The sequence below is a fragment of the Ambystoma mexicanum genome, chromosome 5q (genome assembly GCF_040938575.1).
Source record: "Ambystoma mexicanum isolate Mex_15411 chromosome 5q, UKY_AmexF1_1, whole genome shotgun sequence".
In the NCBI taxonomy this organism is placed as follows: domain Eukaryota; kingdom Metazoa; phylum Chordata; class Amphibia; order Caudata; family Ambystomatidae; genus Ambystoma; species Ambystoma mexicanum.
Genome location: NC_090933.1, coordinates 1,253,384,143 through 1,253,408,936, shown reverse-complemented (window position 1 = coordinate 1,253,408,936; position 24,794 = coordinate 1,253,384,143). Strand labels below are relative to the sequence as shown.

General features: G+C 49.7%; 1 protein-coding gene across 3 annotated transcripts in view; it reads left to right on the top strand.

Moving 5' to 3' along the window:
* LOC138497986 (ubiquitin carboxyl-terminal hydrolase CYLD-like) overlaps positions 1-24,794 on the top strand; it is a 1,189,455-nt gene that overhangs the window by 504,709 nt on the left and 659,952 nt on the right. For all 3 annotated transcript variants that reach the window (XM_069621757.1, XM_069621758.1, XM_069621759.1), the window contains exon 5: positions 21,914-22,137. In XM_069621757.1, coding sequence (XP_069477858.1) covers positions 21,914-22,137 — 224 coding nt within the window. The remainder of the gene's footprint in view (positions 1-21,913; positions 22,138-24,794) is intronic.

Here is a 24,794-nt window from a genome sequence, read left to right as displayed (position 1 = left end):
TTACCTTCTGCATTGGCCTGCGTGTCGGTGCTGAAACGCTCTGCTCCAGGCTGCTCTGTTCGTATGTGCGAGGAGGCGCAGGAGCTCCCCCTCGCACATACAGAGTTGCAATGCCCCAGCCAGCATTTCCAATGAGCTATGCAATGCTGGCGAAGCAAAATGCCCCGGCACTTGCATGGCTCAGTGAGCATGTGCGGCTTGGGAACTAAACTGAACTGTCAAATAGTGTTTCCCTTTGACAGTTCAGCAAGCCCAGGAGCACTCGCCGCAGACCCCTGCGGGGGTGCGCCCCACAGTTTGAATACCGCTGCTCTAGGGCGTGAGTTTCCTGGAGCATTACAATGTTGGGAGCGTGGCGGTCGAGATATGCCCAGATCTTTCTTGCCTTAATTGGGTTGTTTAGACCTCTTACTTTCCAAGAAATCGGCTTTAACTGGATAGCCATGTTGTATAGTTGCTTTCATTATCCCTGTCTTCGCACAATGTTATTTCAAATCGTTCGTAAGCCTAACACTGCTTGCACAACAACAGCCACAACTTTTCAGAACTTTACCCCCACTAGTTTCCGGGCAGGTGAGTGCCATGATACTTTGAACATTAAACATACTTATCCTTCTCAGACCCCCCCCCCAACCCACCCATCACCCTCACCATCTACCCCAACTTGATGATGTAACCGTGTCAAATGTGGATAAGCCCTTGAGGAACATGTTGACAGTGTCACCTGTTAGCTTGATGCTCCTCAGTTGTGCTTAATCTTTTTGTCCGTTGCCAGTGTGTTGTGGTGTTGGAACCGTCAATTAGTCGTGTAGTTGCACAATATTTTCAATCATTTTCCTCTAAGTGGTTTTCTTCATTGTTTCTTGGTATATTGGCCCCAGGGTGTGGGTGCAACTGGGGCATAGGTATATGTAACTCAACATAGGCCGTTGCCTGGATGGGGTCCTCGAAGAAATGGGCCTGTCAGTCATGCTGTATTCGTAGTTTGGCTGGGAATATTAACAAATCTGGGATCTTTCTGGCACGTAAGAGGCGCTTCACGGTGTCGTAGGATCTTCGTTGTGTTTGAATGCTAGTAGCAAAGTCTGGATATATATGTATCCTTCTGGACTCAAACTGCAGCGTGCCTTTTTCCCTGGCGAGCTGGAGTATCATGTTCCTGTCTCTGTAATTTAACAGTCGGGCAATGACTGTCCTAGGGGGGCTCCCGGATGCGAGGGGAGGGGGCAAGTTTTCGATTCGCCCTCTCGACCAGAAACTGTGGTAAAAATTTCGAGGGGTTAAAGAGCGACTTGAGAGTTTACATGAATATTTCCATGGGGCCTTTTGTTGCTGCCTCGGGAAACCCGACCACCTGGATGTTATTGCGTCGGGACCTTGACCCCAGCTCATCGCATTTATTTACTGCTTTCTTGAGTTCTGTTTGGATTCAGTGTGCGATCGTTGCGTGCTATATTGTCTTCATTCGTGCTGATGCGCCCCTCCGTCTCTGTGACTGGGCTGCTTTCTTTTTCAATTCTAGCTTTCAGCCAACAGTATCATCCAGCTTCCCATTGATGGATAGAAATCTATTTTGCATGTTATGAAGCAAATGGTCATCTCTGGAGGTGTCCTCTCCTGATGTTGATGGCGAATTGTTGGGAGGGGGGACTCAGAAGGAGAGAGTCTTGGGCCTGTAAAGGAGTCCATTGGGCCCCTCTTTTTGTGGGCACCTTTGGTCATGTATGTCGCTGGGCGGTACAAACACAGCAAGCCCCTTTATGCTTCTATCCGGCGTATGCCACTGCTGTTAAGCGTGTGAGCACAGTCTGCATTGTAATACTTGTTCCGTTGTTTCAACAGGGGTCGGTGCCTCATGTGCAACGTGGTATGTAGGGGGTATTTGTAGCTTGATGTTACAACTGTGGCATACCAGCTCTGATTGATCAAAAGGTGTCCTCCTCAGTGACTCAGTCGCCGCACATTGCAGCGTTACCTAGCAGCGTGGAGGTTGCACCCCGTGGGTGTTGTAAGTATGGCTCATTTGTAGGTATCTGTGCCTTAAAGTTGTGGTGTGGATGTCCCACCAGAGATGCTACACTGTTCCGGCACCATGATTGGTCTATGTATCCGGGTAATAGTGCGGTTCCGTGACACTGTGTTGCGCTTGAGGTGCTGGACGTATGAATGCAGATGGAGTCGGTGGAGCGCTCACTGGGCCCGCCTACTGTGCTGTCTCGGCGAGATGATGAGTGGGGGAGTATGCGGCGGATTGTGTCCAAAGTGTCCATTGCTTAATGGGTTAATGTCTGTCAGGGGCTAGTATATTTCCCAGCCTCTGCAGATTTGCGTATTGCCTGCTATGGCTCCTCCACGTGTCAATGCCCCCAAGCCGCGTTCACATATTAGGCGTCAGGCACCTCTGGAAGTAGGGAACGTTGGATCTCTTACCTTTTGTTGACGGGAGTGTTTCCCTCAGCTCGACTGGGTCCTGGGCGAGCGGGCCAGGCCGTGCTCCCTCCCGATCATGCTGTGACTCGGCGCAGAGTTCCTGGGGTCAGGGCAGCCACCAATGCACTGCGGGAGGATTAGAGCTACGTGGGTCTGTTGCTACAGGCACCAACTCCCTGTTCCCAAGTGGTATCAGCAGCACCGGTGTCTAGCCCGCTTGTTGCCTCTCTCTCCGGGCAGCGTCGTTTATTCGTTTCGGTTTCTCCCCAGCTGGTTGTATTAGCGGGGGAGGTCAGCAGACCACCCTATTGGCAGGGAGAGATCGGGAGGGGTATAGCCTGTGGCGTAGTCACCGGTGTTATCACCAGCTGGGGTGCCGAGCTCAGGAGGACAAAGGCACCTCCCACCCACACAGCCCGGTCTTCCTGCAGCGCCAAAATCTCCTGGTTGCCAGTCCGGGATAACTCGAGCTGTAGCAATGGGATTTCCTTAGTTTTTGGCAGCGGTGTGCACGATTGCTTCCTGAAACTTTTCTTCGATCCAAATAATCGGGCGGACGTGGCAACAGATTTATTTAGCAGGTTCTATGATTGAGAAGCAGAGCTGTGCGTTCAGGCAGCCATTTTACTGGCTGCTCAACAGCGCCCCCAAGTGAAAGATTTAAGGTTTGTTTAAATCACCTACTGCCATCTTTCGCCCAGTGCAGTGCGCTGCGTGTCCCTGCCTCAGCATGATCATCATGCACATTGCGCATGCAGGGTGGTGCAGGCCTGCTTGGAGTGTGGTGCGGCCAGTGCTTTGTTGCCGAGCGAGGGGAGGCCCCCCACAGTAGGACTAATGGGGGGTGCCCACATTTTGTGCTACACCACTGCTCACCCCTTCTCCCTCCCCCAGTGCGTGAGCAGGCTGCAAATGAGTTCAGATTGAAAGGGGGTGGGAATTCCTGTTTCGTACAGCATGCAGAAAGTGGCCAAGGAAATGTAGAAACACAATCCAGATGAGGGTACCCAGAGCCAGAAGGTGAAGCAGAAGGAGGGTGTAAGGTCCACTTAGAGTCAAAGCTTCAGATGCTGTGAAGGTAAGTTCCAGGAGGAAGGAGGAGGTGTGGGTGGTTTAGCCAGGAAAAATGGTGGTTTGGTGGTTTAGCCAGGAAAAAAGGGTGGTTTGGTGATTTCGGACCTGGGTCCCGAGAGCGAAGGAGAATGTTTAACTGCTCTGAGCTTTCACAAGAGAACAAGTTTATATATTCTTTTTATGTGCTCCTTTTGAATTTGGCACTAATTGCTCATGCAAGAAGAAGGACCTGAGCCGACCACTGTGCTGTCTATGGATGAACAGAAACAAAATGATAAACTGGCTTGTCCGCATATAAAACGAGCAGGCCTCAGTCATTATCCAGGCTGCAATGTTTATTAGATTCTGGGCCTTAGCTTCAAGGTGCTACTGATTGTGGCTCATCAGGAATTTTGGGTTAGTGGACAGATTAAATGTAATGGACTTCCTAGGTGGCTTTTCACAATGAGATACAGTGACATGCCAAATGGCTGAGGCTAAACTAGTGATCACTCTCTTTTGGAGATTTCACTTTTCCACAGTCCAATGCCTGCTTTGTAATTAGCACTTGCTGAAGTACTACTTTGGTACAATAAAGCAGGGTGAAGTCAAGGCAAAGCAGAATGCAAACTGTGGGGTAGGGAGAGGAGTGAAGCTAACAGAAGAACAGCCTGCAGGTTGGAGCGGTCAGTTCTTGTGTGCAAGCTGGTTAGGATTGGCCTTACCTCGGAATCTTAGTTAGTAACTTCTCCAGCATTTCAGGATTCCTTGTCTTTTCAGGCTGGTCTGAACCTGAGATGAGGAGCATACATGCTAGAATGCCCCATTTCCTTTGGGAGGTGCTAGTTCAGTCCGAGTTTTAAATTGTTATCCTTTGGCAGACATCGCCACTAGAAACCTACACGTTACAGAATGCAAAGTTGAAACCAGTCCTGCTAGCATGTCACGACTTGAATGGGTCATGTTGAAATGTACAGCGGTGCTCTGTTGGTATCTCTGGTTATGTTCCATTTACTGCCATAAGAATTTAGCAGTGTTCTGGGTAGAGCCTGGGCCATTTGCTTTCGCTTGGATGATTTAATTCATTATTAGCAGCTATGTGTGACCCACAGCCTTAGTTTCTTTAAAATCATGTCATTAAAATGTGTATACATTTCGCAGAATTCCATCTATTGTAAACAGTTCTATAATGTGATTATTAAGGCCCTAAATTCCTTACATGTCCAGCAGTTTCAAACATACACACAGACTTTGGGATCAGTACGAAAGGGTCTTGAGTGTAGTAGGATTGGATTGAGCGTTGTGGCATAAATTGTGTTGTAGGACATTTATGGTGTCGATTGATTGCAAGTATAAATGCCACGCTATTACATTATTGCATTGATGGGAGTACGATCCATTGCGCCTCCAAGATGTTTCTGGGGGCGAGTCCACTCTGTTGGCACGAGTTTGGTGTGTGGGCGGATTATTGGTACATGTGGTGGGAGTGTGATAAGGTGCAGATTTACTGGGATGTGGTGCTTGGATGGAAAAAGTAGATGGATGGCGTCTCGCGGAAATGGATGCTGTTGCTTGTGCTGTTTGGCCTGGAGGAGCTTGAGGGAGAATATCGGGGTTTAGCTCACCTGGCACATTGTTTGCTGTTGGTGGCAAGGGCATGTTTGACTATGCATTGGAAAAGGCTGGAGTTATCCTGGAAAATGTAGTGGGTCATTACAGCTAAGAATATCTACGTGATGGAGAGGATCACTGCAGCCATTCACGGACGCGGGATGGGGATAGAGATAGAATCGAATGGGCTCTGTGCTTGGTTCATACCTCTCTGAGGTCTTTGGCTGTTGGGGACACGGCTGAGTGCTGCTGGAGGGAGTGTCCTTAGATGGGGCGAGTTAGCCCCTTCCCGCTAGGGAGGTGATCTAGGTACCGCGGTTGAGCCATATTGTTTCGGGGATGTTGTGGTTTTGGGTCCGTGTCTGCCTTCCCTTCGTTCCTTTTTTCTTTTTGTGTTGTTATTTTTAAGTACTTGAATATCCCACAGGTAGTTTGCATGGGGGTTCCTATGGGTCTGAAGGGGTTGGTTGCCTATACCTGAAGGGTGGGAGGTAGTGGGATGGGGTGTTTGGGGAAAGAGGGGAGTTGCAGTGGGGTTTTTCATTTATGGCATTGATGTGGTCTTAATTGCTGCTTCTCTTATTGAATTAAAAGCCTAGCTATCCATAACTACAAGAGGGGTATCCCTGCCTCAAACTAAAGACTAAAGGATCTGTCAGAATGTCAAAACCTAAAGTGTCTTAACCAAAAGTGAAGTTCTCTCACCAGGAGAATGACTCCCTTCACCTGGTGTCTCAAAAGAAAGTCTCTTTAGCACACAAATTGATACTATTGGGGAATGACTCTGTTCCCCTGGTCTTGGTTTAAAAACTATTTCCAATATCCATTCGATACCAGGAGGAATGACCCCCTTCCCTTGGATTCTCTGGTAATTTTCAGCCTGGGTCCGGGGGGGGGACATTCCCTGGATGTTAGTATCAGCAAAGTTCCAAATGTACCTAGGGGGAATGACTCCCTTCCCCTGGGTATTAATTTCAATAAAGTTCCAGTTGAGGTCATGGGGAATGGCTTCCTTCCCCTGTCTTCTGAGGTAACTTTCACAACAGTCCCATGCTCTCCTTAACCCATCAGTGGTCTTTTCTTTATCACTCTTTGGAGGGTTCCTACCTCCGATATTCACCTTGTACTTATTTGGTTCCCAGACCCTGTTCGCTCCCCCTTTCTTGTCAGGCCCACTTGGTTCACTCTCCTGCCATTTACTGCCATTGGGAGGATGACTTGTATGATGGTATATGTAACTTTGATTTGGGTCCCGACCCTGGTTTCTATTCTTCTTTTATTAGGCTCAATTGGTTAATTCCCCTGCCAAGTACTGCCACGAGGAAGATGGTTCTAATCGTCATTCCCATGCGGTGCACCTCTCTCCTGCACCTCCAAGCCCCTACAGGTCTCTGTGGCGTGCCCGTTACCTTTGTTGACTCTGGAACTCGTGGCCGGGTTTTCCTGGCTGCATGCGTCGTCTCTTCACCAACGGTGTAGGTGCCCTTACTGGACCGGTCGGTTCACCTCCCAGAGGTCGCGTGACCGTCTTCCAGGCTCCAGTTATGTCATTGACCAGCTCCACAGTACCGGGCAAAGGACTCACGTTGTCAGCCTCTTGCCTTTGGGAACGGACTGTTCTCGGCTTTCACACAGCGTCCTCTGCATCTCCTTTGAACTTCCCAGGCTGGACTGTCATTCGTGCTGGTATGCGTTCTCTTTCTCGAAGTCCTTAGTTTTTATGTGTATCTCAGGAAAACTCATGGATCCTGGGGCCACCTCGTTTCAGTACTGGCCTTGCTGGTAATCTTCATGCTTTGGGTGATCTTTTTCATGCCAATACTTGAGTTAGTCAAACTATCTGTATTAGCAATGCTATTCGTCTCAGTAGAAGTAACTGGTATAATATTACAATATAGTGCTATCGGGGTGGGGTTTATGCAAAGGTGATAACAGGCTTGAGAGGGTTATGTTTGGGGTGTATTGCCAACTTAACCCAGGTGGTCATCCTTATCTCCAGGAGGTCCTCCCGCATTATACCACACTTCTGGGGAATATTGGGTTGTGGCATCACTTCCCTAGTCTCATGGGAAATGTCTCCCCTCTGGAGAAAAGTGACAACACTTAGTGAATCATCACAATATGCTTTACATATATGAAGGCAAACTGTTCTCAGTTTTTCTGCATATCTGATTTGAACAAAAGAGATGGAAACTGATAGGTTCCCTGCCCTCATCTTGAGTAAAGTAGCTGGCTTTCCTGTGGTTGTGTCCAGCCCTTCTCGCAAAATTAACTCAGCTTGGTGCCATGGTATCTGCTTGTTTCACATAAGTGTTTGCTTTTGTGAACCTTCAACTCTTTGTTGATGTCATGCATAACAATAAGTGATATCATTGGTCGCTACCTTATCTCAGATGATATTCTTGTTTGTCCAAGTCTTGCAAGTAGATTTGCAAAATCCTCAGGACGTTTTTAAGGCTCACATTGCTTTGCATTCTGAAATGTATAGGCACCCATGCAGATTGGAGAAAATACAGCTACAAACATACACTTTTGGATGCCATTCTTCTAGAAGGATGTTATATATAAACTAGCTGTACCCAGCATATCATAAGCTGATCTTGCAATCTCTCTCACCCTCTGTCTCACTTTATATCACTTTCTCTTTCTTCGTGGAGGAGAGGAATGTAGTCAGGTGTGTATTTTCAAGATTCACCCCAGATTAAAGAAATAGTTTTATTGCGAGGGTAACAGTGAATATTTTATAAACCCCTCACTCATGTTTTTATTATAAGGATTTACGAGTGTACAAGTAGTTACAGACTACTGTGAGAAGCCTAAGGGTGTTCGCGCGTGTTTTCCCCCACAATCCTCCCCTCAGGTAGACCGGGAAAGGCTGGCGCTTTCGGATCCCGACCCTCGGGGGGGCCGGATCCACGAGGGAGGATCACCTGGGAGAAGGAGACTTAGGGGGAGGGGTGAGAACCCCTTTAAAGAGATGGAATGCTCCATATTTCAGTTATATACCAACCCACTCTCCCTCAAACCTAATGGGGTATTTTCCACCATACCCCATCTTCCACTTTTCCGCATCACCCCTCTGAAGCTCCTTCCTCAGCTTTCAGGGTACACTTGAATCTCATTCCATCTCCCCTCCCCAATTTCAACTAATACTGGGAAGAAGAAGAGGTAATCATTAGTAGTGAGGATTACCTGCTGGAAACCCCTTAAGAAACACTAACCCACTAACATTAAGTTGTCCCGTTAATAGTCAGGCAGGGTCACCACTGACTATTCACACCAAGTTCCACTTGACTCTGTTCAGGGTTTTTTTTTTTAATGTATGCATTGTGCATTTGCAAGGCGCTTCTAAATTGAGTAAATTGTGTTTCAATGCGCCCACCGGGAAACAGGGAGGGAACATGGGAATAAAATGCAAATGTACCAATGAAAGATAGAGGCAGTCCTACTAGGCCTTGTTAGCATTCGGAGTGTGCAAGCACAGAGAGCGAGAAGGGATTGGGGGTAGAGGGTAAGTGCTAGGAGTACCCCGGAGGGAAGTGCTAGGGAGTAGGCAGCTGTTAAGTGACTTGGTGAGACTGGTCAGCTGCCAATAAGTCTGTAAGTGCAAGCCTGTGATGGCACAGGCCAGTGTGTGCCTAAGCAAGTGCTGGTAGCAGGCGGGGGATGAAGCCGATTGGGTGTCGGAGGCCAGGGCACAGGTGGACACATAAGCGCCCTGGCCACCAACCTCAGCAACTTTGGGGTTTAGCAGAGAAGGAAGGGAAGAAGGAGGTGAAAAGGGAAGGTCTTGAGGAGCTTCTGGAATTTGAGGAGGTCCTGCTCAAGAACGAAGAGGAAGTGGGAGGCTGTTCCATAGGAGTGAGCCAGCCAAAGAAAGTGAACGGCCACCAGCTCGATGTTCAGCCAAGCGCTTGACACACACAGTTGGTGTGGGAGGAACGTAAAGATCTGGAGGGATAGTATTTAGTGAGAGCCAGTTGTCGATAGCATGGCCCATGGCCCCAGACTGCCTTATGGATGATGCGCAGGAATTTGATTTTTGGTCCTTGCAGCAACCGGGAGCCAGGTGAGAGATATTAGGGCTGGAGAGATGCGTCCCGGGGCTTGAGACCTAGGGTAAGTCTTGCAGCCCTATTCTGGGTTAGCTGGAAGGGGTGTTGAGAAGAAGAGGAAAGATTAAGGAAGAGGCTATTGCAGTAGTCTAGCCTACAGAGAACCAGAGCTCTAGAGACGCTGAGGGGAAAGTGAGGAAAGGAAGGATTCCTCTGAGGAGGTGGAGTTGGAAGTTGGCCTTCTTGTCAAGGTCCTGAATGTGAGGCAGGAAGGAAAGAGAGGAGTCGAAGATGACTCCAATGTTTCTGGCTACAGATGAAGGAGAGGGGGGAGAGCCCAGGGAGGGTGGCCAGAGTGAGGGGAATAAAGGGGGAGCGGAGTTCCAATGGGAAGGATCTCGATCTAAAGGACAGGCAGGTCTTACTAAGTGGAAAATTGGAGGTCAGGCAGACCCAGCCCTGACCACACACCTGCAGCCTATTGACACACCCGCCAAGTATAAAAGGAGGCTGTTGAGAGAACACTGCAGGCAGCAGTTGGGAGAGCAGGCTGCATGGCTGAGTCCAGCAGGGGATCCCTTCTCAGTCCCAAGCCAGGTTGCCAGAGAGCAGAGTGGACCAGCAGAGCCAGAGAGCAGGAAGAAGCAGCAGAGGGGCCTGGAGAATCTGGAGGAGAGCAGTGTGCCAAGACGCTCTACCAGTGTATGAAAGGGGCTTCAGCGTGGCTAAACAGCTGTGTCTCCAGAGAGCTGGAGAAAGGCAGACTGCAACATGCTGGCCGTGTCCAGCAGACTGTTCGTTACCTTAGGACCTGTGCCAGTCCTAAGGGAGTTAGAGGGGCAGGTGGTGAGACTACGACCTCGACCCAAGCATCCCGATGACCTCTCGCCAGCGCTACGGCTATCAGTGAGTTTCATGAAGAGAGATAATTAGAAAATCTGCAGCGTGTGGGTGGCTGGTGCGAGGGAAAGATTGCTGCAAGAAGCACAAAAGTAAAAGACACAACAGTCCATTACTGTCCCATGAAAGAGGGGCATTGTGGGACTGGCAGTGCAGAGACAATTTGTATGCAAAAACCAAAGGGGTGTGGGACCCACACATAAGTAAAAGATGAAGGGATCTGGGACCCATGTTACAGAAGAAGTTCTTGAAACACCAGCATTGCTTCAGCCAACAGGGAGACAGGAGTGTTTCAATGGAGAACAGACAAGAGGGTAAGAACAACCCAAACCAAGACGGAAAGAGCAGCCCAAACTGAGAGGGTGAGAGTAAACCGAACAGACAAATAGAAACAAAGCGTGCAAGGGCACCAATCTAAGAAAGGAAGAAATGAAACGTGCAATCAGCACATAAAAATACACACAAAAGTGAAGGACAGATCAGAGTGGTCACGCAGAGGAGAAAGTCAAAAAACCCTTGCGTTCTCGAAGGTCTCTGATCTGCAACAACACAGAGGCAGATATAAGGAAAACCACTAAGGAGAAAGTGGAGGAGAAAGGGGGAGCTACACTGGCAAAAGAAGTGGGAATGAAATCCCCCACAATGTGATTGTAAAAGACTATCTTGAAGTTGGTAAAGAAAGTCAATTTGTGAAACCCATTTGAAGGTGAACTTTGTGGAAATCAGTTAAAGTCAAACTGATGAAACTGAATCTTGAAGAACAAAAAAGGCTTTGACTCTGGGAGAGAGGGCAACCCCAGCAAAGCCTAAGGAAATATATGTGAACTGGCTATTGGGAAAGTTTTGATCCCTGCTAAGCTTTACTTTGAATTTTTCTAAACTTGAAGTTGAACTTTACCGTACTTTGGCCGAACGTTTGAGAACCGGGAACAGCCAGAACATCGCGATCTTGGGCAAGTGAGCCGCCAGAAGGCTCCAATGCCATCCTGACTTTCCTTTCATACACCCTTTTGTTTGAACATTATCCTGGACACAGTATTCAGAGAGTGATGGCAAGCATAGATTTAGACACAGGACGCCCTTTAAGTTTGATTTTTCTTTATTTTATGGTTGAGACTACGCCCATCTTAGAGTTAGGGTTAGTTAGGCATTCTACCAATAAAGGTTTTCAAACGTACCTCTGTTTGTGTCTGCTGTGTCTACCTCTTCTGACCATGCCAATGTCACACTACCCGTTTTATAATTTCTTTTGCGTGTGAGTGTGCTTTGTGACACATTTGTTTCTGTTTCACAACCATTCTCTCCACTTTGGATGGTGGACTGGCTGATTGCCGAGGGATGCACTTGGTGTTTAGGTTTGTTGGCATGTAAACTGAAAGATTCCCTCCCTGCTCTACAGTTCTGTGAGGTGGCCTTACTGTGACAAAAAGCGCTTCATAGAACATGTCATAGCCTTCTGGTAACAATCAAATCATTGTAATTATTGTCTGTGAATGCACTCAGACGGGCTGACATCTGGTCCTTCTCTCCTTACCTATCCCATTTGGTCGCAAATCTACCTCCACCTTTCACATAGTCTAATGAACACAACCTGCGTGTGTAGCGCAGGATATATTTTCTCACTATGGAAGACTATTTATTACTATAATTTGATAGCCTACTTCAAAGTAAGGCACCACCCTGTCTCACTGTGAACTAAAATAAAGTCTAGCACAGGGTTCGAAATTGGGGGGAGCTGGGAGCTATTTAGCTTCTGCTTGTAACCTAGAAAAACCTGATTAGCTTGACAGCAGCAGTTGCCTGGCAACTGTTGCCAGGAGCGACTTTTTGCTCCCCATGCTAACTGATGACGAACAAATATACCTAGGTGAATTTTACTCTGTGCCTTTGGGAAAATCTCGAAATAAACATTAGGATATATCTCTACAATATTTAAATAGCATTTTATGTGAAAGTTTTATTAGCGGAAAACGATGCACTAGCTCCTTTTCCCGCTGTGGTAGCTGCTGGTCACTTGTTCAGCTGGACACTTAAGAATTGCATTTAGCTCCTGCTAATCCAATTTCAGTTTCGAAACCTGTAGCATGACATGTCATGGAACACATTCTTAATTATAACATATTTTACATCAGGGTGTTGGGCCATTTAAAATGTACAGTTCCATTCCCTTTCCTTCTCTCACCAACAACATTCACCTTTATACACTGTATTGTGTTTTCTTGACTATGCCACTCTTGGCTCCCGCTTGGTAATCACACAGTTAACATCCTGAAATTTGACCTCAGGTAGAAAGTACAGAGAGGTCAAGGAAAACATGGCCCCTAACTTCCAGTATTGCCCAAGCACACACTGGAGCCCCCTGAGTATCCAAATCTGCCCTGGAAACACAACCCAATTATCATATCACTTTAGGATACATGCTCTACCCTGATGTTTCATAACTATTGTTCTCCAGCATGGGGTCTGGCATGGATTCACATGCTCATGAATATTCCCCGTCGTCAGGCTGGGAATCCTCGGTAATTTTTTTATGAATACCAATAAATGTTCAATTTTCATTTCTAAAAACGTTTTATTCTCATAATAAATTCATATGTAAATGCTAAAACATTTAAGTAAACAATTAAATGTAAATTCGACTCAAACTGATTCACTCCTACCATTCATACTGTTATTATTTTTTAACACACTAGTGACATGTGTATATTTTGGCCTCATATATAGAAGGCCTCTTGTTCTATTGAGACAATGCCACAAAGGTCCTCCATCCACTGTTCTGATGGTTCCGTCTGTGCGTGCTTATCACACCGACATTCGTCTACACGTGTTTCAGTTGTCTATTTTCGGGACGTGAATATTCGTCGGCCCTTAATTCGTACAACCTTCTTCAGGACAAGATTAATGGGAGTTTATTTATTCCCACAGATATCAAGTAGGGTGAGTATCACCACTTAGAATAGAATCCAATTGATTCTTTCTATTTATGAGATCTTTTGGCCCTTTTATTTCTTCAAGAGGGATCCTTCGCAACTCGGATAGTTATCTGATGATTTCTGGCAGGGACCCTCACGAGAGCGAGGCGGCAGTAGCAGCACCAAACTGAGCGCAAGCGAAAACCCGCAGATGGAGCCTCTCGGGCACAGAACCACGGCGCCCGGCTACTGACGAATTAAGGGCCGACGAATATTCACGTCCCGAAAATAGACAACTGAAACACGTGTAGACGAATGTCGGTGTGAAAAGCACGCACAGACGGAACCATCAGAACAGTGGATGGAGGACCTTTGTGGCATTGTCTCAATAGAACAAGAGGCCTTCTATATATAAGGCCAAAATATACACATGTCACTAGTGTGTTAAAAAATAATAACAGTATGAATGGTAGGAGTGAATCAGTTTGAGTCGAATTTACATTTAATTGTTTACTGAAATGTTTTAGCATTTACATATGAATTTATTATGAGAATAAAAAGTTTTTAGAAATGAAAATTGAACATTTATTGGTATTCATAAAAAAATAAATGTACTAAGTGGCTATTCCCTGTCCGTTAGGTCCAACCCCCCTTTTTTCAGTATATAACGCCTGAAGGACCTGGGACTATCAGCAGGCACCCCTTTTTTGTATAATACCAGGACAAAGGGAGCTTGACGCCCAGATCCAAGCTGTTCAGAAACTGCCCTGGATGCGGATTATATAACGTTTTCAAGGACGAGCATTCGCAATGTCTCTACTGCCTCCATGGGGACAAGACGCACGTGGAGAAGGACTGTGCATTCTGCAAGAACCTTTCGGAACGGACCAAACAAGATCGTCGTTCCCGTCTCGCCACCTGGCTGGAGAAGGGCACAGCAAGTGAGAAGGCGAAGAAGAAGTCTGAGCAGGCTTCTAAGTCCTTTGAGGGCGCCCCAGCGACGGGGGCCCAACAGAAGGCCAAGCATCGTGAGTCTGCGGGCTCCGGGAGCACCAAAAGGTCGGGCTCTTCGGTTGCCAAGCAGGGCGTTACTTCCCCGGCACGTTTGACCACGAGCCAGCGCTCTGGTTCGGGGAAGAGGAAGTCCGAGAACCCGGGTAGGCCCCTGGAGCGGACTCGGTCGATCTCGAAGGGGGAGCGAGGTGCTGACCCTCCCCCCAAGGCGAAGGCCCAGGACGCACCTAAGGTGGTGAGGGCCTTGATCCAACCAGCTAAGGCCTCTACCGAAGTGGTCGCTGCGACCCTGGCGGAGCCGTCTGAGACTACGCCAAACGGCCTCTGGGCCCAGAGTATCCCTGCCGCCGCGGAGGGAATCCTCTTTCCAGCCCATGCTAAGACCCGCGTGAAGCCCCCGGCTGAAAAAGAGGGGTGGGGGGGGTCGGTGGCCGTTACAGACTTGGAATCAGCCTCTGAGGAGGAACTGGTGGAGACCGAGAAGGGCCTCAATGAAAGGTCCATAGGCCTCAACGAGAGGTTCATAAACCTCAACGAGAGGTTCGAGAAGGTTCGATCCCAGGGGACGGCCCCTGCTGACGTGATCGAAGATAGCGACGACGAACAGGGCCCAGTGGAGCGGCCACCCCGTCCGTCGCAGCCATTGCCCGAGCCCCAGGATAGCTCGGCGGCCATTTTGTTGGCAATCCAATCCTTATGTACCGAGATAAGGATGAGATTACCACGCACCCCGACGGAAGAGCCAGAACCAGGCCTGTCGGGAATCCCTCCGAACAAGCAGAGGAGAGTCCACCCCGCTCCGCCCTTCGTGCCTGTGAGACCAGTGGACCCCTCATCCTCCTCGCCGGGAGAGGGGGACGGACGTTGACGGCGGCGATGACGATGACGGCGGCCATGACACAGCAGACATCCCGTCGTCACCCCCCCCCGCGCGCGGGCGTCCCATGATAACCAGGGCATCTGAGCTCTTCCAGCTCTGCCCTGAAGAACAGAAAAAGGAGGGGTAGGCTAAGAGGAAGACGGTCCTCGCTTTGCCTTTACTCGACGACATCTGTGACGAGGGGCTTGCTGTCCTCAAGAACCCTGCCACGACACCTGCCAAGAGGGACAGGTACGAGAAGAAGTACCGAGTCCCCGATGCCACCCCCTTGTGCCTCAGGGCCCAGCCCACGCCGGACTCGGTCGTCTCGGCAGCGGCTAAGAAGAAGGCAGCGGGCGCGGCGGCTTCAACTTCCACTTCCCCGCCGGACAGCGAGGGTAAGAAGTTGGACTCTATGGGACGACGAGTCATCTCGTCGGCGGCAACGACGATTAAGGCGGCCAATGCCTTAGCGATCGTGGCCCGCTACGACAGGGAGCTCTGGTTCAAGATAGCTCCTCTGCTAGATTTCCTGCCTGATGACAAAAGGGCGGAGGCCCTAGAAATTCTGCAGGAGGGCGAGGTGGCGTCGGATCACGCCATTACGGTTGGCAACGGACATTGCCGATACCGGATTTCGCCAACTGGGCAACGGAGTTTGCCTCCGACGACGAGGATGGCTCAAGGCGACAGACTTTCGCCAGGACGTCCAGACCAGAGTGTTGGACATGCCGTTCAACGGCAACAACCTCTTTGGTAAGGCAGTGGATGAGTCTCTACAGGCCATCAAGACCGACTCAGAGACGTCCCGGGCCCTTGGGGGGGCTTCATCAGCGACGGCCCTTTCGGAGCCCTGGAGGCAGACAGGGTGCCTCCAAAGGATCCAGCGGTGGCTCCTCCACCTACCGCCAGGCGGTCCGCTCCTCTTCCCAGGAGGCCTACAGAGGTCGCGGCAAGCAAGGGGGTTCCCACCGTCGTTGCCAAGAAGGCCAAGGCGGCAAGGCCGCTTCCAAGCAAGACTGACCCGGCCGGGTTGTCGGGCCCCCACCGAAGCACCCCAGTGGGAGGCCGGCTGACGAAGTTTGTCAGGGTGTGGGAGTCCATCTCCACCGATCGTTGGGTGTTGGACACCCTGGCCAACGGGCACTCCCTGGAATTCCTAAAGAAGTGCCCTTGCATTCCTCCCGTGGCCAGGAAGGAGAATCACGTCCCTCAACTGCTGTTGGAGGTAAAGGCGATGCTCAAGAAAGGTGCCAACGAGCTCGTCCCCAGGAGGCTCCGGGGCTCCGGAGTATACTCAAGGTACTTCCTCGTCAGAAAGAAGACAGGCGGTTTGCGCCCCATCCTAGATCTGCGTCGGTTAAACAAATACATCAAGGCACAGAAATTCAGGATGGTCACCCTCCAGCACGTGCTGGGACAGCTGGAGGAAGGCGACTTCCTATCGTTGTTGGACCTGGAGGATGCTTACTTCCACATCCCCATGCTAAAAAGGCACAGGAAGTTCCTCAGGTTCGTGGTTCAAGGACGCTACTACCAATTCAGAGCCCTACCATTCGGATTAAAGTCGGCATCCAGGGTTTTCACCAAGTGCCTGGCACCAGTGGCGGCGCTGCTGCGCCTGCAGGGGATCCACGTCTACCCCTACCAGGACGACTGGCTAATCCGGGCAATGTCAAGGGAACTCGCCGTCGATCATACGGCGAAGACCGTCCGGTTGCTCACGGAGCTGGGGTTCTCCATCAACTACCCCAAATCCCACCTGGTTCCGTCGGAAGTAGCACTGTTTTTGGGGGCGAAGCTCGATACAGTGGAGCAATTGGCCTCCCCTTCAGAGGGGAGGACCAAGACCATCCTGGGCAAGGTACGGCGACTGTTAGCCACGGACGTGGCCAGGGTGAGGTCCATCAAGTCCCTTCTCGGGATGATGTCCTCATGCATCTACCTTGTACCCCTTTGCAGACTTCGGATGTGTCCGCTACAGGAGTTCCTCGACATCCGCTGGTTTCAGGCGAGGGGCTGCTTCGAGGACAGGATCCCCCTCGACGAGGAGTTCCGTCGGGCGATCCTATGGTGGGGCACCCGGGCTCACCTCACGACGGGCACAGACTTTCAAACCCCGGCGTTTCAGGAAACGGTGACTACGGACACCTCTCTGGACGGTTGGGGGCCCACACCGGAGATCTCCACGCAAGAGGCCTTTGGCTCCCAGAGAAGAAGCCTCTTCACATCAACATCTTGGAGCTCCGTGCAGTGTTCTGGGCGCTCAAGTCGTTCCTCCCGTCCCTCAAGGACAAAGTGGTGAGGATCTTCACCGACAACACCACCACAATGTTCTACAGAAGCAGGGGGGCACCAGATCCCCAGCCCTATCCAAGGAGGCCCAGGATCTGTTGCACTGGGCCTTCGCCCAGGGGATGTTTCTGGTTCCCTTCCACCTGGCAGGAATAAAAAACACCATCGCCGACTCACTCAGCAGGGAGCTGCGCTCGTGCCACGAGTGGGAACTGCGCCAGGATCAAGTGGATCCACCCTTCCAACGATGGGGCAAACCCCAGATCGACCTGTTCGCGACGGCGACGAACTCCAAGTGCCAGAAGTTTGCCAGCAGGTTCCCACAGCCGAGGAGCATGGGCGATGCTTTCTCGTTCCCTTGGGACGGCCTGTTTCTATACGCGTTCCCTCCATTGCCGTTGCTGCTCCGCCTCATCAGTCAACTCAAGAAGTCCAGGTGCAGGATGATCCTCGTCGCACCGGCGTGGCCGAGGCAGGTCTGGTTCCCGGACCTTCTGGACTTGTCAATGTCCCCACCAGTCAGGCTGCCGGAGAACGCCGATCTTCTCTCCAGAGAAGGAGGCGCCATTCTACACCACGACCCACAGTCGCTGAACTTGCAGGCCTGGCTCCTGCAGCACTAGAGTTTGGAGGGTACGATATCCCGGCTGATTGCAGAGAGGTTCTTGCAAAGGCCAGGGCGTCCTCAACTCTGAAGTGTTACGGTCATAAATGGAAGAGGTTCTCTGTCTGGTGCCGTGCACAGAAGATTAACCCTCTGCGGATTACGGCCCCTCAAGTGCTACCGTACTTACTGTCGCTGGCCAAAGCTGGACTGGCTCACGCCTCCATAAAAATACATCTGGCTGCCATCTCCCGATATACCAGGACTACGGGACGGGCGCCCTTGTGGTCTCATCGACTGGTAAAGGAATTTATGAAGGGACTATTCCGATCATTCCCGCCGGTGAAGGCCCCTGCCCCGGCGTGGGAACTTAATGTGGTGCTGACCAGGCTCATGGGAGCCCCATTCGAGCCTATGCAATCGGCGCCTTTGAAGTTCCTGTCATGGAAGACAGCGTTCCTCGTGGCCATCACCTCTGCACGACGAGTGGGAGAGATTCAGGCCATATCTTGCAAGCCTCCATACTTGACTTTTCATGACACGAGGGTAGTGCTTAGGACGCACCCCTCCTTCATGCCCAAGGTGCCGTCGGACTTCCACCTCAACGAGCCCTTGGTGTTACCAGTTTTCTTCCCGTCACCTTCGACGCCGGCCGAGAGGACTTTGCACTCGCTGGATGTAGCTAGAGCGCTGAAGTTCTACGTGGACCGCACGAAGAGTTTTCGGAAGACGTCACAACTATTTGTAAACTTTGGGTCTGTGAATCAAGGGAAGGCTCTCTCGAAGACTTCCATTTCCAGATGGCTCTCTGGCTGCATCATGCATTATCACCGGTTGGCAAACCGACCGCTGCCCGGCTGTCCGAGAGCCCATTCGACCATAGCGATCGCTGCTACCAAGGCGTTCCTGTCTGGTGTGCCCCTGCTGGACATCTGCAGGGCTGCTACGTGGAGGTCGACGCACAGCTTCACAAGATTCTACTGCGTCGTTCGGGACTCCAGGGAGGAGTCCAGGGTCGGCCAAGCAGTGCTGCGCAACCTGTTCGCTTAAGGTGAGCCTGGTGAGGAGGTAAGAGATGCTTAATGTTGAGTTGTTGTATTGCTTAATGTTGAGCCTGTTGCTACCTCCCGTGGTTGTGCATGTGTATACTGCTATGTATTCTTTTATTCATGAGCATGTGAATCCATGCCAGACCCCATGCTGGAAAAGGAACAAGTTACTTACCTGTAACTGGTGTTCTCCAGCATGGGTCTGGCATGGATTCACATGCGAACCCTCCCACCTACCCCTCTGCGGCTCTTCACTTGATCATACTGCCACTTGGCGTGCTACCAAATCTGAGGATGGCTGCCAGAGGCGGGGCTTAGGGAGAGGGCAGTCATTGGCTGAGGGCAGTATGACCCAGAGATCAGTGATTGGTTACTACTAAGAAAGACAGATCAGAAACGAAACTGATACTGATTTTTCTTTACCGAGGATTCCCAGCCTGACGACGGGGAATATTCATGAGCATGTGAATCCATGCCAGACCCATGCTGGAGAACAACAGTTACAGGTAAGTAACTTGTTCCTCCACCTATCAGAACTGACATTCACCCAGGCAATCATGAAACATTCTCCTCCCACCCCCTGCACATCTTCCCCCTGTGTTTATAGCAACTATTCCCTGCTTTACCATTCTCTTATCTTTCCCTCGTTCATTTTGTGTCTTCCAGCAGTCTAAGGTCTGGAGAACTGAAAATTCTGGCGGGGGCCCAATATGTCATTCCACTAACAAGCCTATGCACTCTGAAGTATCGCCACTCAATATAACATAATGCAATGCTTAATTTCCTCAAACACAATCTTAACTGGGCCTAAGGGTAAGGATGGTTGTGCACATGGCCAGTGAACAATGCACAGATATCTCAAGTACGGGGGGGGGGTAGGGAGGGAGTTTGTTTGTTGAAAATATGTTGACTAAAAGGGCCTAAATTGCAAACTGAGCTCAAATCCCAGCTTGACCATATAACCAAAGTATGTGATCTGAGTCAAATTCTTTAATCTCACTGTGACTTTTGTGCCAAAATTGGGAGTGCATGGATGCAATTCAAAGCGTTGTGTACTATATTCAAAACAAACATTGTCAAAGCCACTGCTTGTGGCTTGTGTCTAAGCATTGTATTATTATGTGTGGAGGTAAATGCATAATCTGAGGCTTTGTGCATGTGTTGTGGTGGTTGTATGGGCAGTTTAAGCATGCACAGCATTGTATAGCCTTTCAGATGCTGCTTTTCATTTTCCAAGTTCAGGCTAAATGCTCCAATAATGGCATCACTTACAATGGCAACCACTTCAGTTCCCCAAGGTCTCTAGCTCTCTTCATCAGCATTTCCTTCACTAGGAACCTCAAGAGCGTCGCTAGAAAAGCACGGGAGGCCACCAGCACTGGGTTTGGGAGCTAATTGGTGATGAGCCCGTTCAATTTCCAGATGTTTCCCCAGGGGGGAGGTCCAGTAGTTTAGGCAAAATATTTTGTAAAAAGTCCTCGGGCAACCATTTTCCACTGCTTCCGGGAAAACAGTAATCCATATATTAGACCTCCTACACTAATTTTCCGGCTCAGAGATTTTCTTATGTGCAGCATCCAAAAGCAATGTCAAATGTGACAACCTTTTCCTCCAGGGCTTAAAGACGGTGTTCTGATCCAGAGACCCTAGTTTCCAGTTCTTCAGTATGCTTTCTAACGAGAGCCTGGTCTTTCATTTCCAAAACTGTCTGTTTAATCTTTCCAATGGATAATACAACTCCGTCCATATTCTCAGTCAGTCTTCAGCAGATTGCCTCTGTGCACGGGAGGTGACCAATCCTTTCTCCCTGACACTTAGATGGCTGAGAGTCTCCTTAGCAAAGTATCAGTTTGGTCCATCGTGCTCATCGTCTCCCAACCTGGACCTTTTCGAAGATGGGGGATCCACCATATCAATTGAGACTGCCATAATACATCAACAGGATTTACAGAGCTGGAGCTGTGCTCTCTAGGTGCCATCACTTCAACCGACAGTTCTAAAATCACCCTGTTGTTTTTACAGGAGAATCATTTGTCATAAGACCGGTCCAGGATTTTCTGATTTGATGAATCATCTTGTGTTCCATATGCTTCCTGTGATGTAGAAATTCACCCTCTCTCATACTGCCACTCTGTCTTGATCACTTTCACTCTTCATCTTCAAGAGGCAGTTAAGTAGGTTCTTTACAAATGATCTCACTCCATTACTATTGCACATGGCACTTTTTTTTGCTAGCTCCCTTGCTGCACCTTTTCTCCATTCTCTCTTTATAAACATCTACATGTGTGATGTGGGATCCACAAAACATTTGAGGCATAGATGGTCTACCTGGAGTTACTAAACATAAAGTGCCCAGGATGGAAAAATGGAAAACATAATACACAGAACCTCTCTACAGGATAGTTGTAGGACCCTTCCCCAGCCCACACTGAACCTAATTTTCAAATCTTTGACAGATTACAGTGTGAGCTGAACTCTTGCAGGATCTAGGATTTCTCCTTTTTGTCCACTCCCTCCTCTCTCTATGCTTTAACTGTTCCATTTATAGAAAGGTCACGGTTCGAGGGCTTGAATGCTGCTGAAGCTATTTTATGTTTAGGCAGAACTGTCCTAGCACCCAAGGAGCTCGACACCTCAACCCCCCCCCCATTTCTGATAAATGTTTACAATCTCCCAGTGTGTGGTTAGAGGGTTGCCTGGTAAGACTTTATTCTCTCCTGAGTGCAGGCTTGCAAGCCAGTCATCAACTCTGCTGTGTGCTCACTGTACTCCATGGGCCCCCGCCACTGATGCTTGTGTATGACCTGTATGAGGTTCTAACATTCCCACGTTGTCCCTGTTTTATTTATGTGTGTGTTTGTGGCACCATCTGGCATAGGATAATGGGGAATGAAGGCAGATTCTGGCGTATCCTCAATGTACTGCTTTCAATGTGTCACACTGTTTAGCATGTGGCTCCCATGATTGGTTCCCAGTCTCTCCTGAACCTCCCCAGCATGCCTTTAATGTGGGTCTTTCTTATACCTGCCATATTTGTTGGTTTGATTACCATGTGCTACCTTTATTCAGTTCTGGGAATTCAGTTTTGTAGAATTGCAAATGTATCCAGCTCTTGGTATTTTGCTTTGCAGAGCCGAAGAAAACTTTGGACATGGCCATTGCAGAGAAACCCTTAAGACAAAGTAGCGTGGAATCAAATAACGATGAACTAGAGGCAGACAGATCTGATTCTTACTTCCTGGATGTGAACTCTATGGTGCAGCTCGACTTACAAAATGGGAATCCAGCATCGGGCATCATCCGTTGGACCGGTTTCTTGGACGGTCTTCCCCATAAAATGGCTGGTGTTGAATTGGTGGGTAGAAAAAAATTTAACAATTGAAATGTGACAACACTCAATTGTGAGCCCTTTCTTGTGAATTTATGTAATGAAATGTCGTACTGGACAAAGACATGGAGCAGCCATGAGAGCCGAGTCCTCATTCCAGCTTTTGCACTTGATCAAAAGATGTGACCCTGAGCACAACAATGCATACACGATTATTTATTTTATTTGCATGTTTTGTCCAGTACTGACCCTAACCAGATGGTCTTGGAACATCTTGCAAAGTTCAAAAGGGAGAATGTGAAAAATAAGTTACAAACATTTCAGAATAGGGTAGGAGGATCAAGATAGGTTGAGGATGGCAGGGGTAGTGGTCTTGCTCGATTAGGTTTGGGGAAATAGGTATATTTTGAGGCTTTTTCGGAAAGTGATAAAGGAGGTTGTGGTGGTGCGGATTTAGATTAGTAGGGCGATCCCAAGGTCTCTAATCTACTATAATTGGGATCCCACCAGCATTAAGTGCTGTCATAAATTGAACATTTAGGTTTGCAGCAGCTGAATCTTCTTTGACATGACTGCAACAAGCTGAAGGGAAAGATTTTTCTAGTAGATTTCATTCTTTGCTTATACGTATATCTCCCTGTGATCCTCACCAGGCTGCTGTGTCATTGACCCGATCTGTTAAGCATTTTCACCTATAGCAATGATCAAATGCCAAGGTTGGGGGTGTTGCAGGGATCCTACAGGAAGGCAGTTAATTTAGCAAGCAATAATTTTGTATTGTTTGCACTGCCAATGCCTTTCTCTAAAATTCCTAAGTGGTAATTCGAGGGGATTGTGTCCTCTGACATATTCCACATCTATGACAGTAATCACCAAAGCTGTGCTGCTTCGGAATATTTTTCGGTGTCTGCATCCTGCGTCGATACGCTGTCCGTCGAGCCGACGTCACCGGATGTTATAAGTAGGACGCACAACGCCTCCAGCCTCAGTTCTGTTTTTTATGCCAACGTGTTCGCTTCGGAATCTCGGCGCGCCTCAGTTCTTCTCCTGTTGAATCTGTTCTTCGTACTTGGTTTTGTGAGAATCATGTCTTCGTCTTCTTCTACCCCGAGGTCTGGCTTCAAGAAGTGCCGCGACTGCAGTTCCAAGATGTCACTTCCGGACCCGCATGACGTCTGCCTGTGGACACCACCGATGACTGCGATCAATGCCAGTCTTTGACGTTGAAGGCCTTGCAGGAGCAGAAGAAGAAGTTCTCTGTAGGTAGGGTTTCCAAACCCCATAAGTCGAAATCCGCGGGGCTTTGACCGACTATTCGAGGGGCGACTCTCCGCGTAGGCGTAAGTCTAGGGGGTCTCGGTCCCGGAGTGGTTCCCGCCATTCCTCTGCCTCTTCTAGGCACTCTCGGAAGCGATGTCACCGGCCGCCTTCCCCGTCCTCGTCCGAGGACTCCGCCGGACGGCGGGTAGCTTGTCCCAACAAGCATTCATCTGTGGCGCAATGGGACGCATTTCGCAAGGAGATGATGGCGATTTTCGAATCGCAGGGCTCCGTTCCGTCCGCGCCTTCGAGAGAAGCCGGCAGGGAACGCGCTAGGGCCACCGCTCGTACGCCTTCGGGCTCGGGCAGTTGGCGCGATCATCGGGAGCCGTCGAGGTCCCGATCAGACAAGGTTGATCGCTCTAGCCATGCCCGTTCCAGGTCCCGGTCCTCGATGCCCTAGAGACCGTTGGAGCCTGTGAAGCCTTCTAAGAAGGCACTGACGCTGTCGGCGCCATGTCTGTCGAGGGGCTCTCTCGAGGCTCTGCCTCCGAGGAAGTCATCGGTGTCGAGGCCGTCGAAGGACACGCTCGGGGCTCCGGCCTCGAAGCCGTTGTCGCCTCGCTCGACATCGACGCCGATTCCGTCGACGCCCTCGACGCCTTTTGAGGAGGCTTTATCAGAGGTGCCCCTGAGACCGGTGGAAACCCAGAAGAAGGCCCTGAGTAAATCAGTGAGGCCTGTGTTTGAGCCTTTTTCTGTATCCTCATCCAGGGATTTATTCCAGCCTTTGGATTACATCTCAGAGGTGGATGAAGGGTCAGAAGTGGAGGGGTTTGTTCCTCCTAAGGTTCCTGATGACCTGTTATCGGGTTATACCCAGATGGAAGACCTGCGTCAATCCTTTCATGACGCCAGTGGTCTGGACACCTCTCCGAGGTTGAGTTTGGTAGACCTGAGCCTGGTACACACGCTGAGTCGTCGTACAGGCGTCTCATGTCGAGGGTGACGGAGAGGCTTGGGGTGGTCTGCTCCACCTATGGATTTTCCGTAGGATCACCTGACAGATATTTTGGACCTAGGTCCACCCACTGACCCGGTGCTGCCATTTCATATGGCCTTACAAAGAAGGATGGCGGCGGCTTGGACTGCTCCGGAGAGTCTCCCGGCAGTGAATAATTCACTACTGAAAAATACCGTCCAGCCAGTGGCGACCCCGGCTACTTGTCTTTGCACCCCACTCCAGAGAGTTTGGTGGTGCAGGCGGTACGCAGCCCCAGCAAAGCAGGCTGCGTACCCTACCATCCCACTGGGCGTTTTGACGGTTGGGCGAAGAAAGTGTTTTCATCTGGGGGTATGGCTTTAAAGGCAGCCAACTCTGTTTGATTCACTCACACTCTGTGGAATTGTGTTTCTTTGGCTGC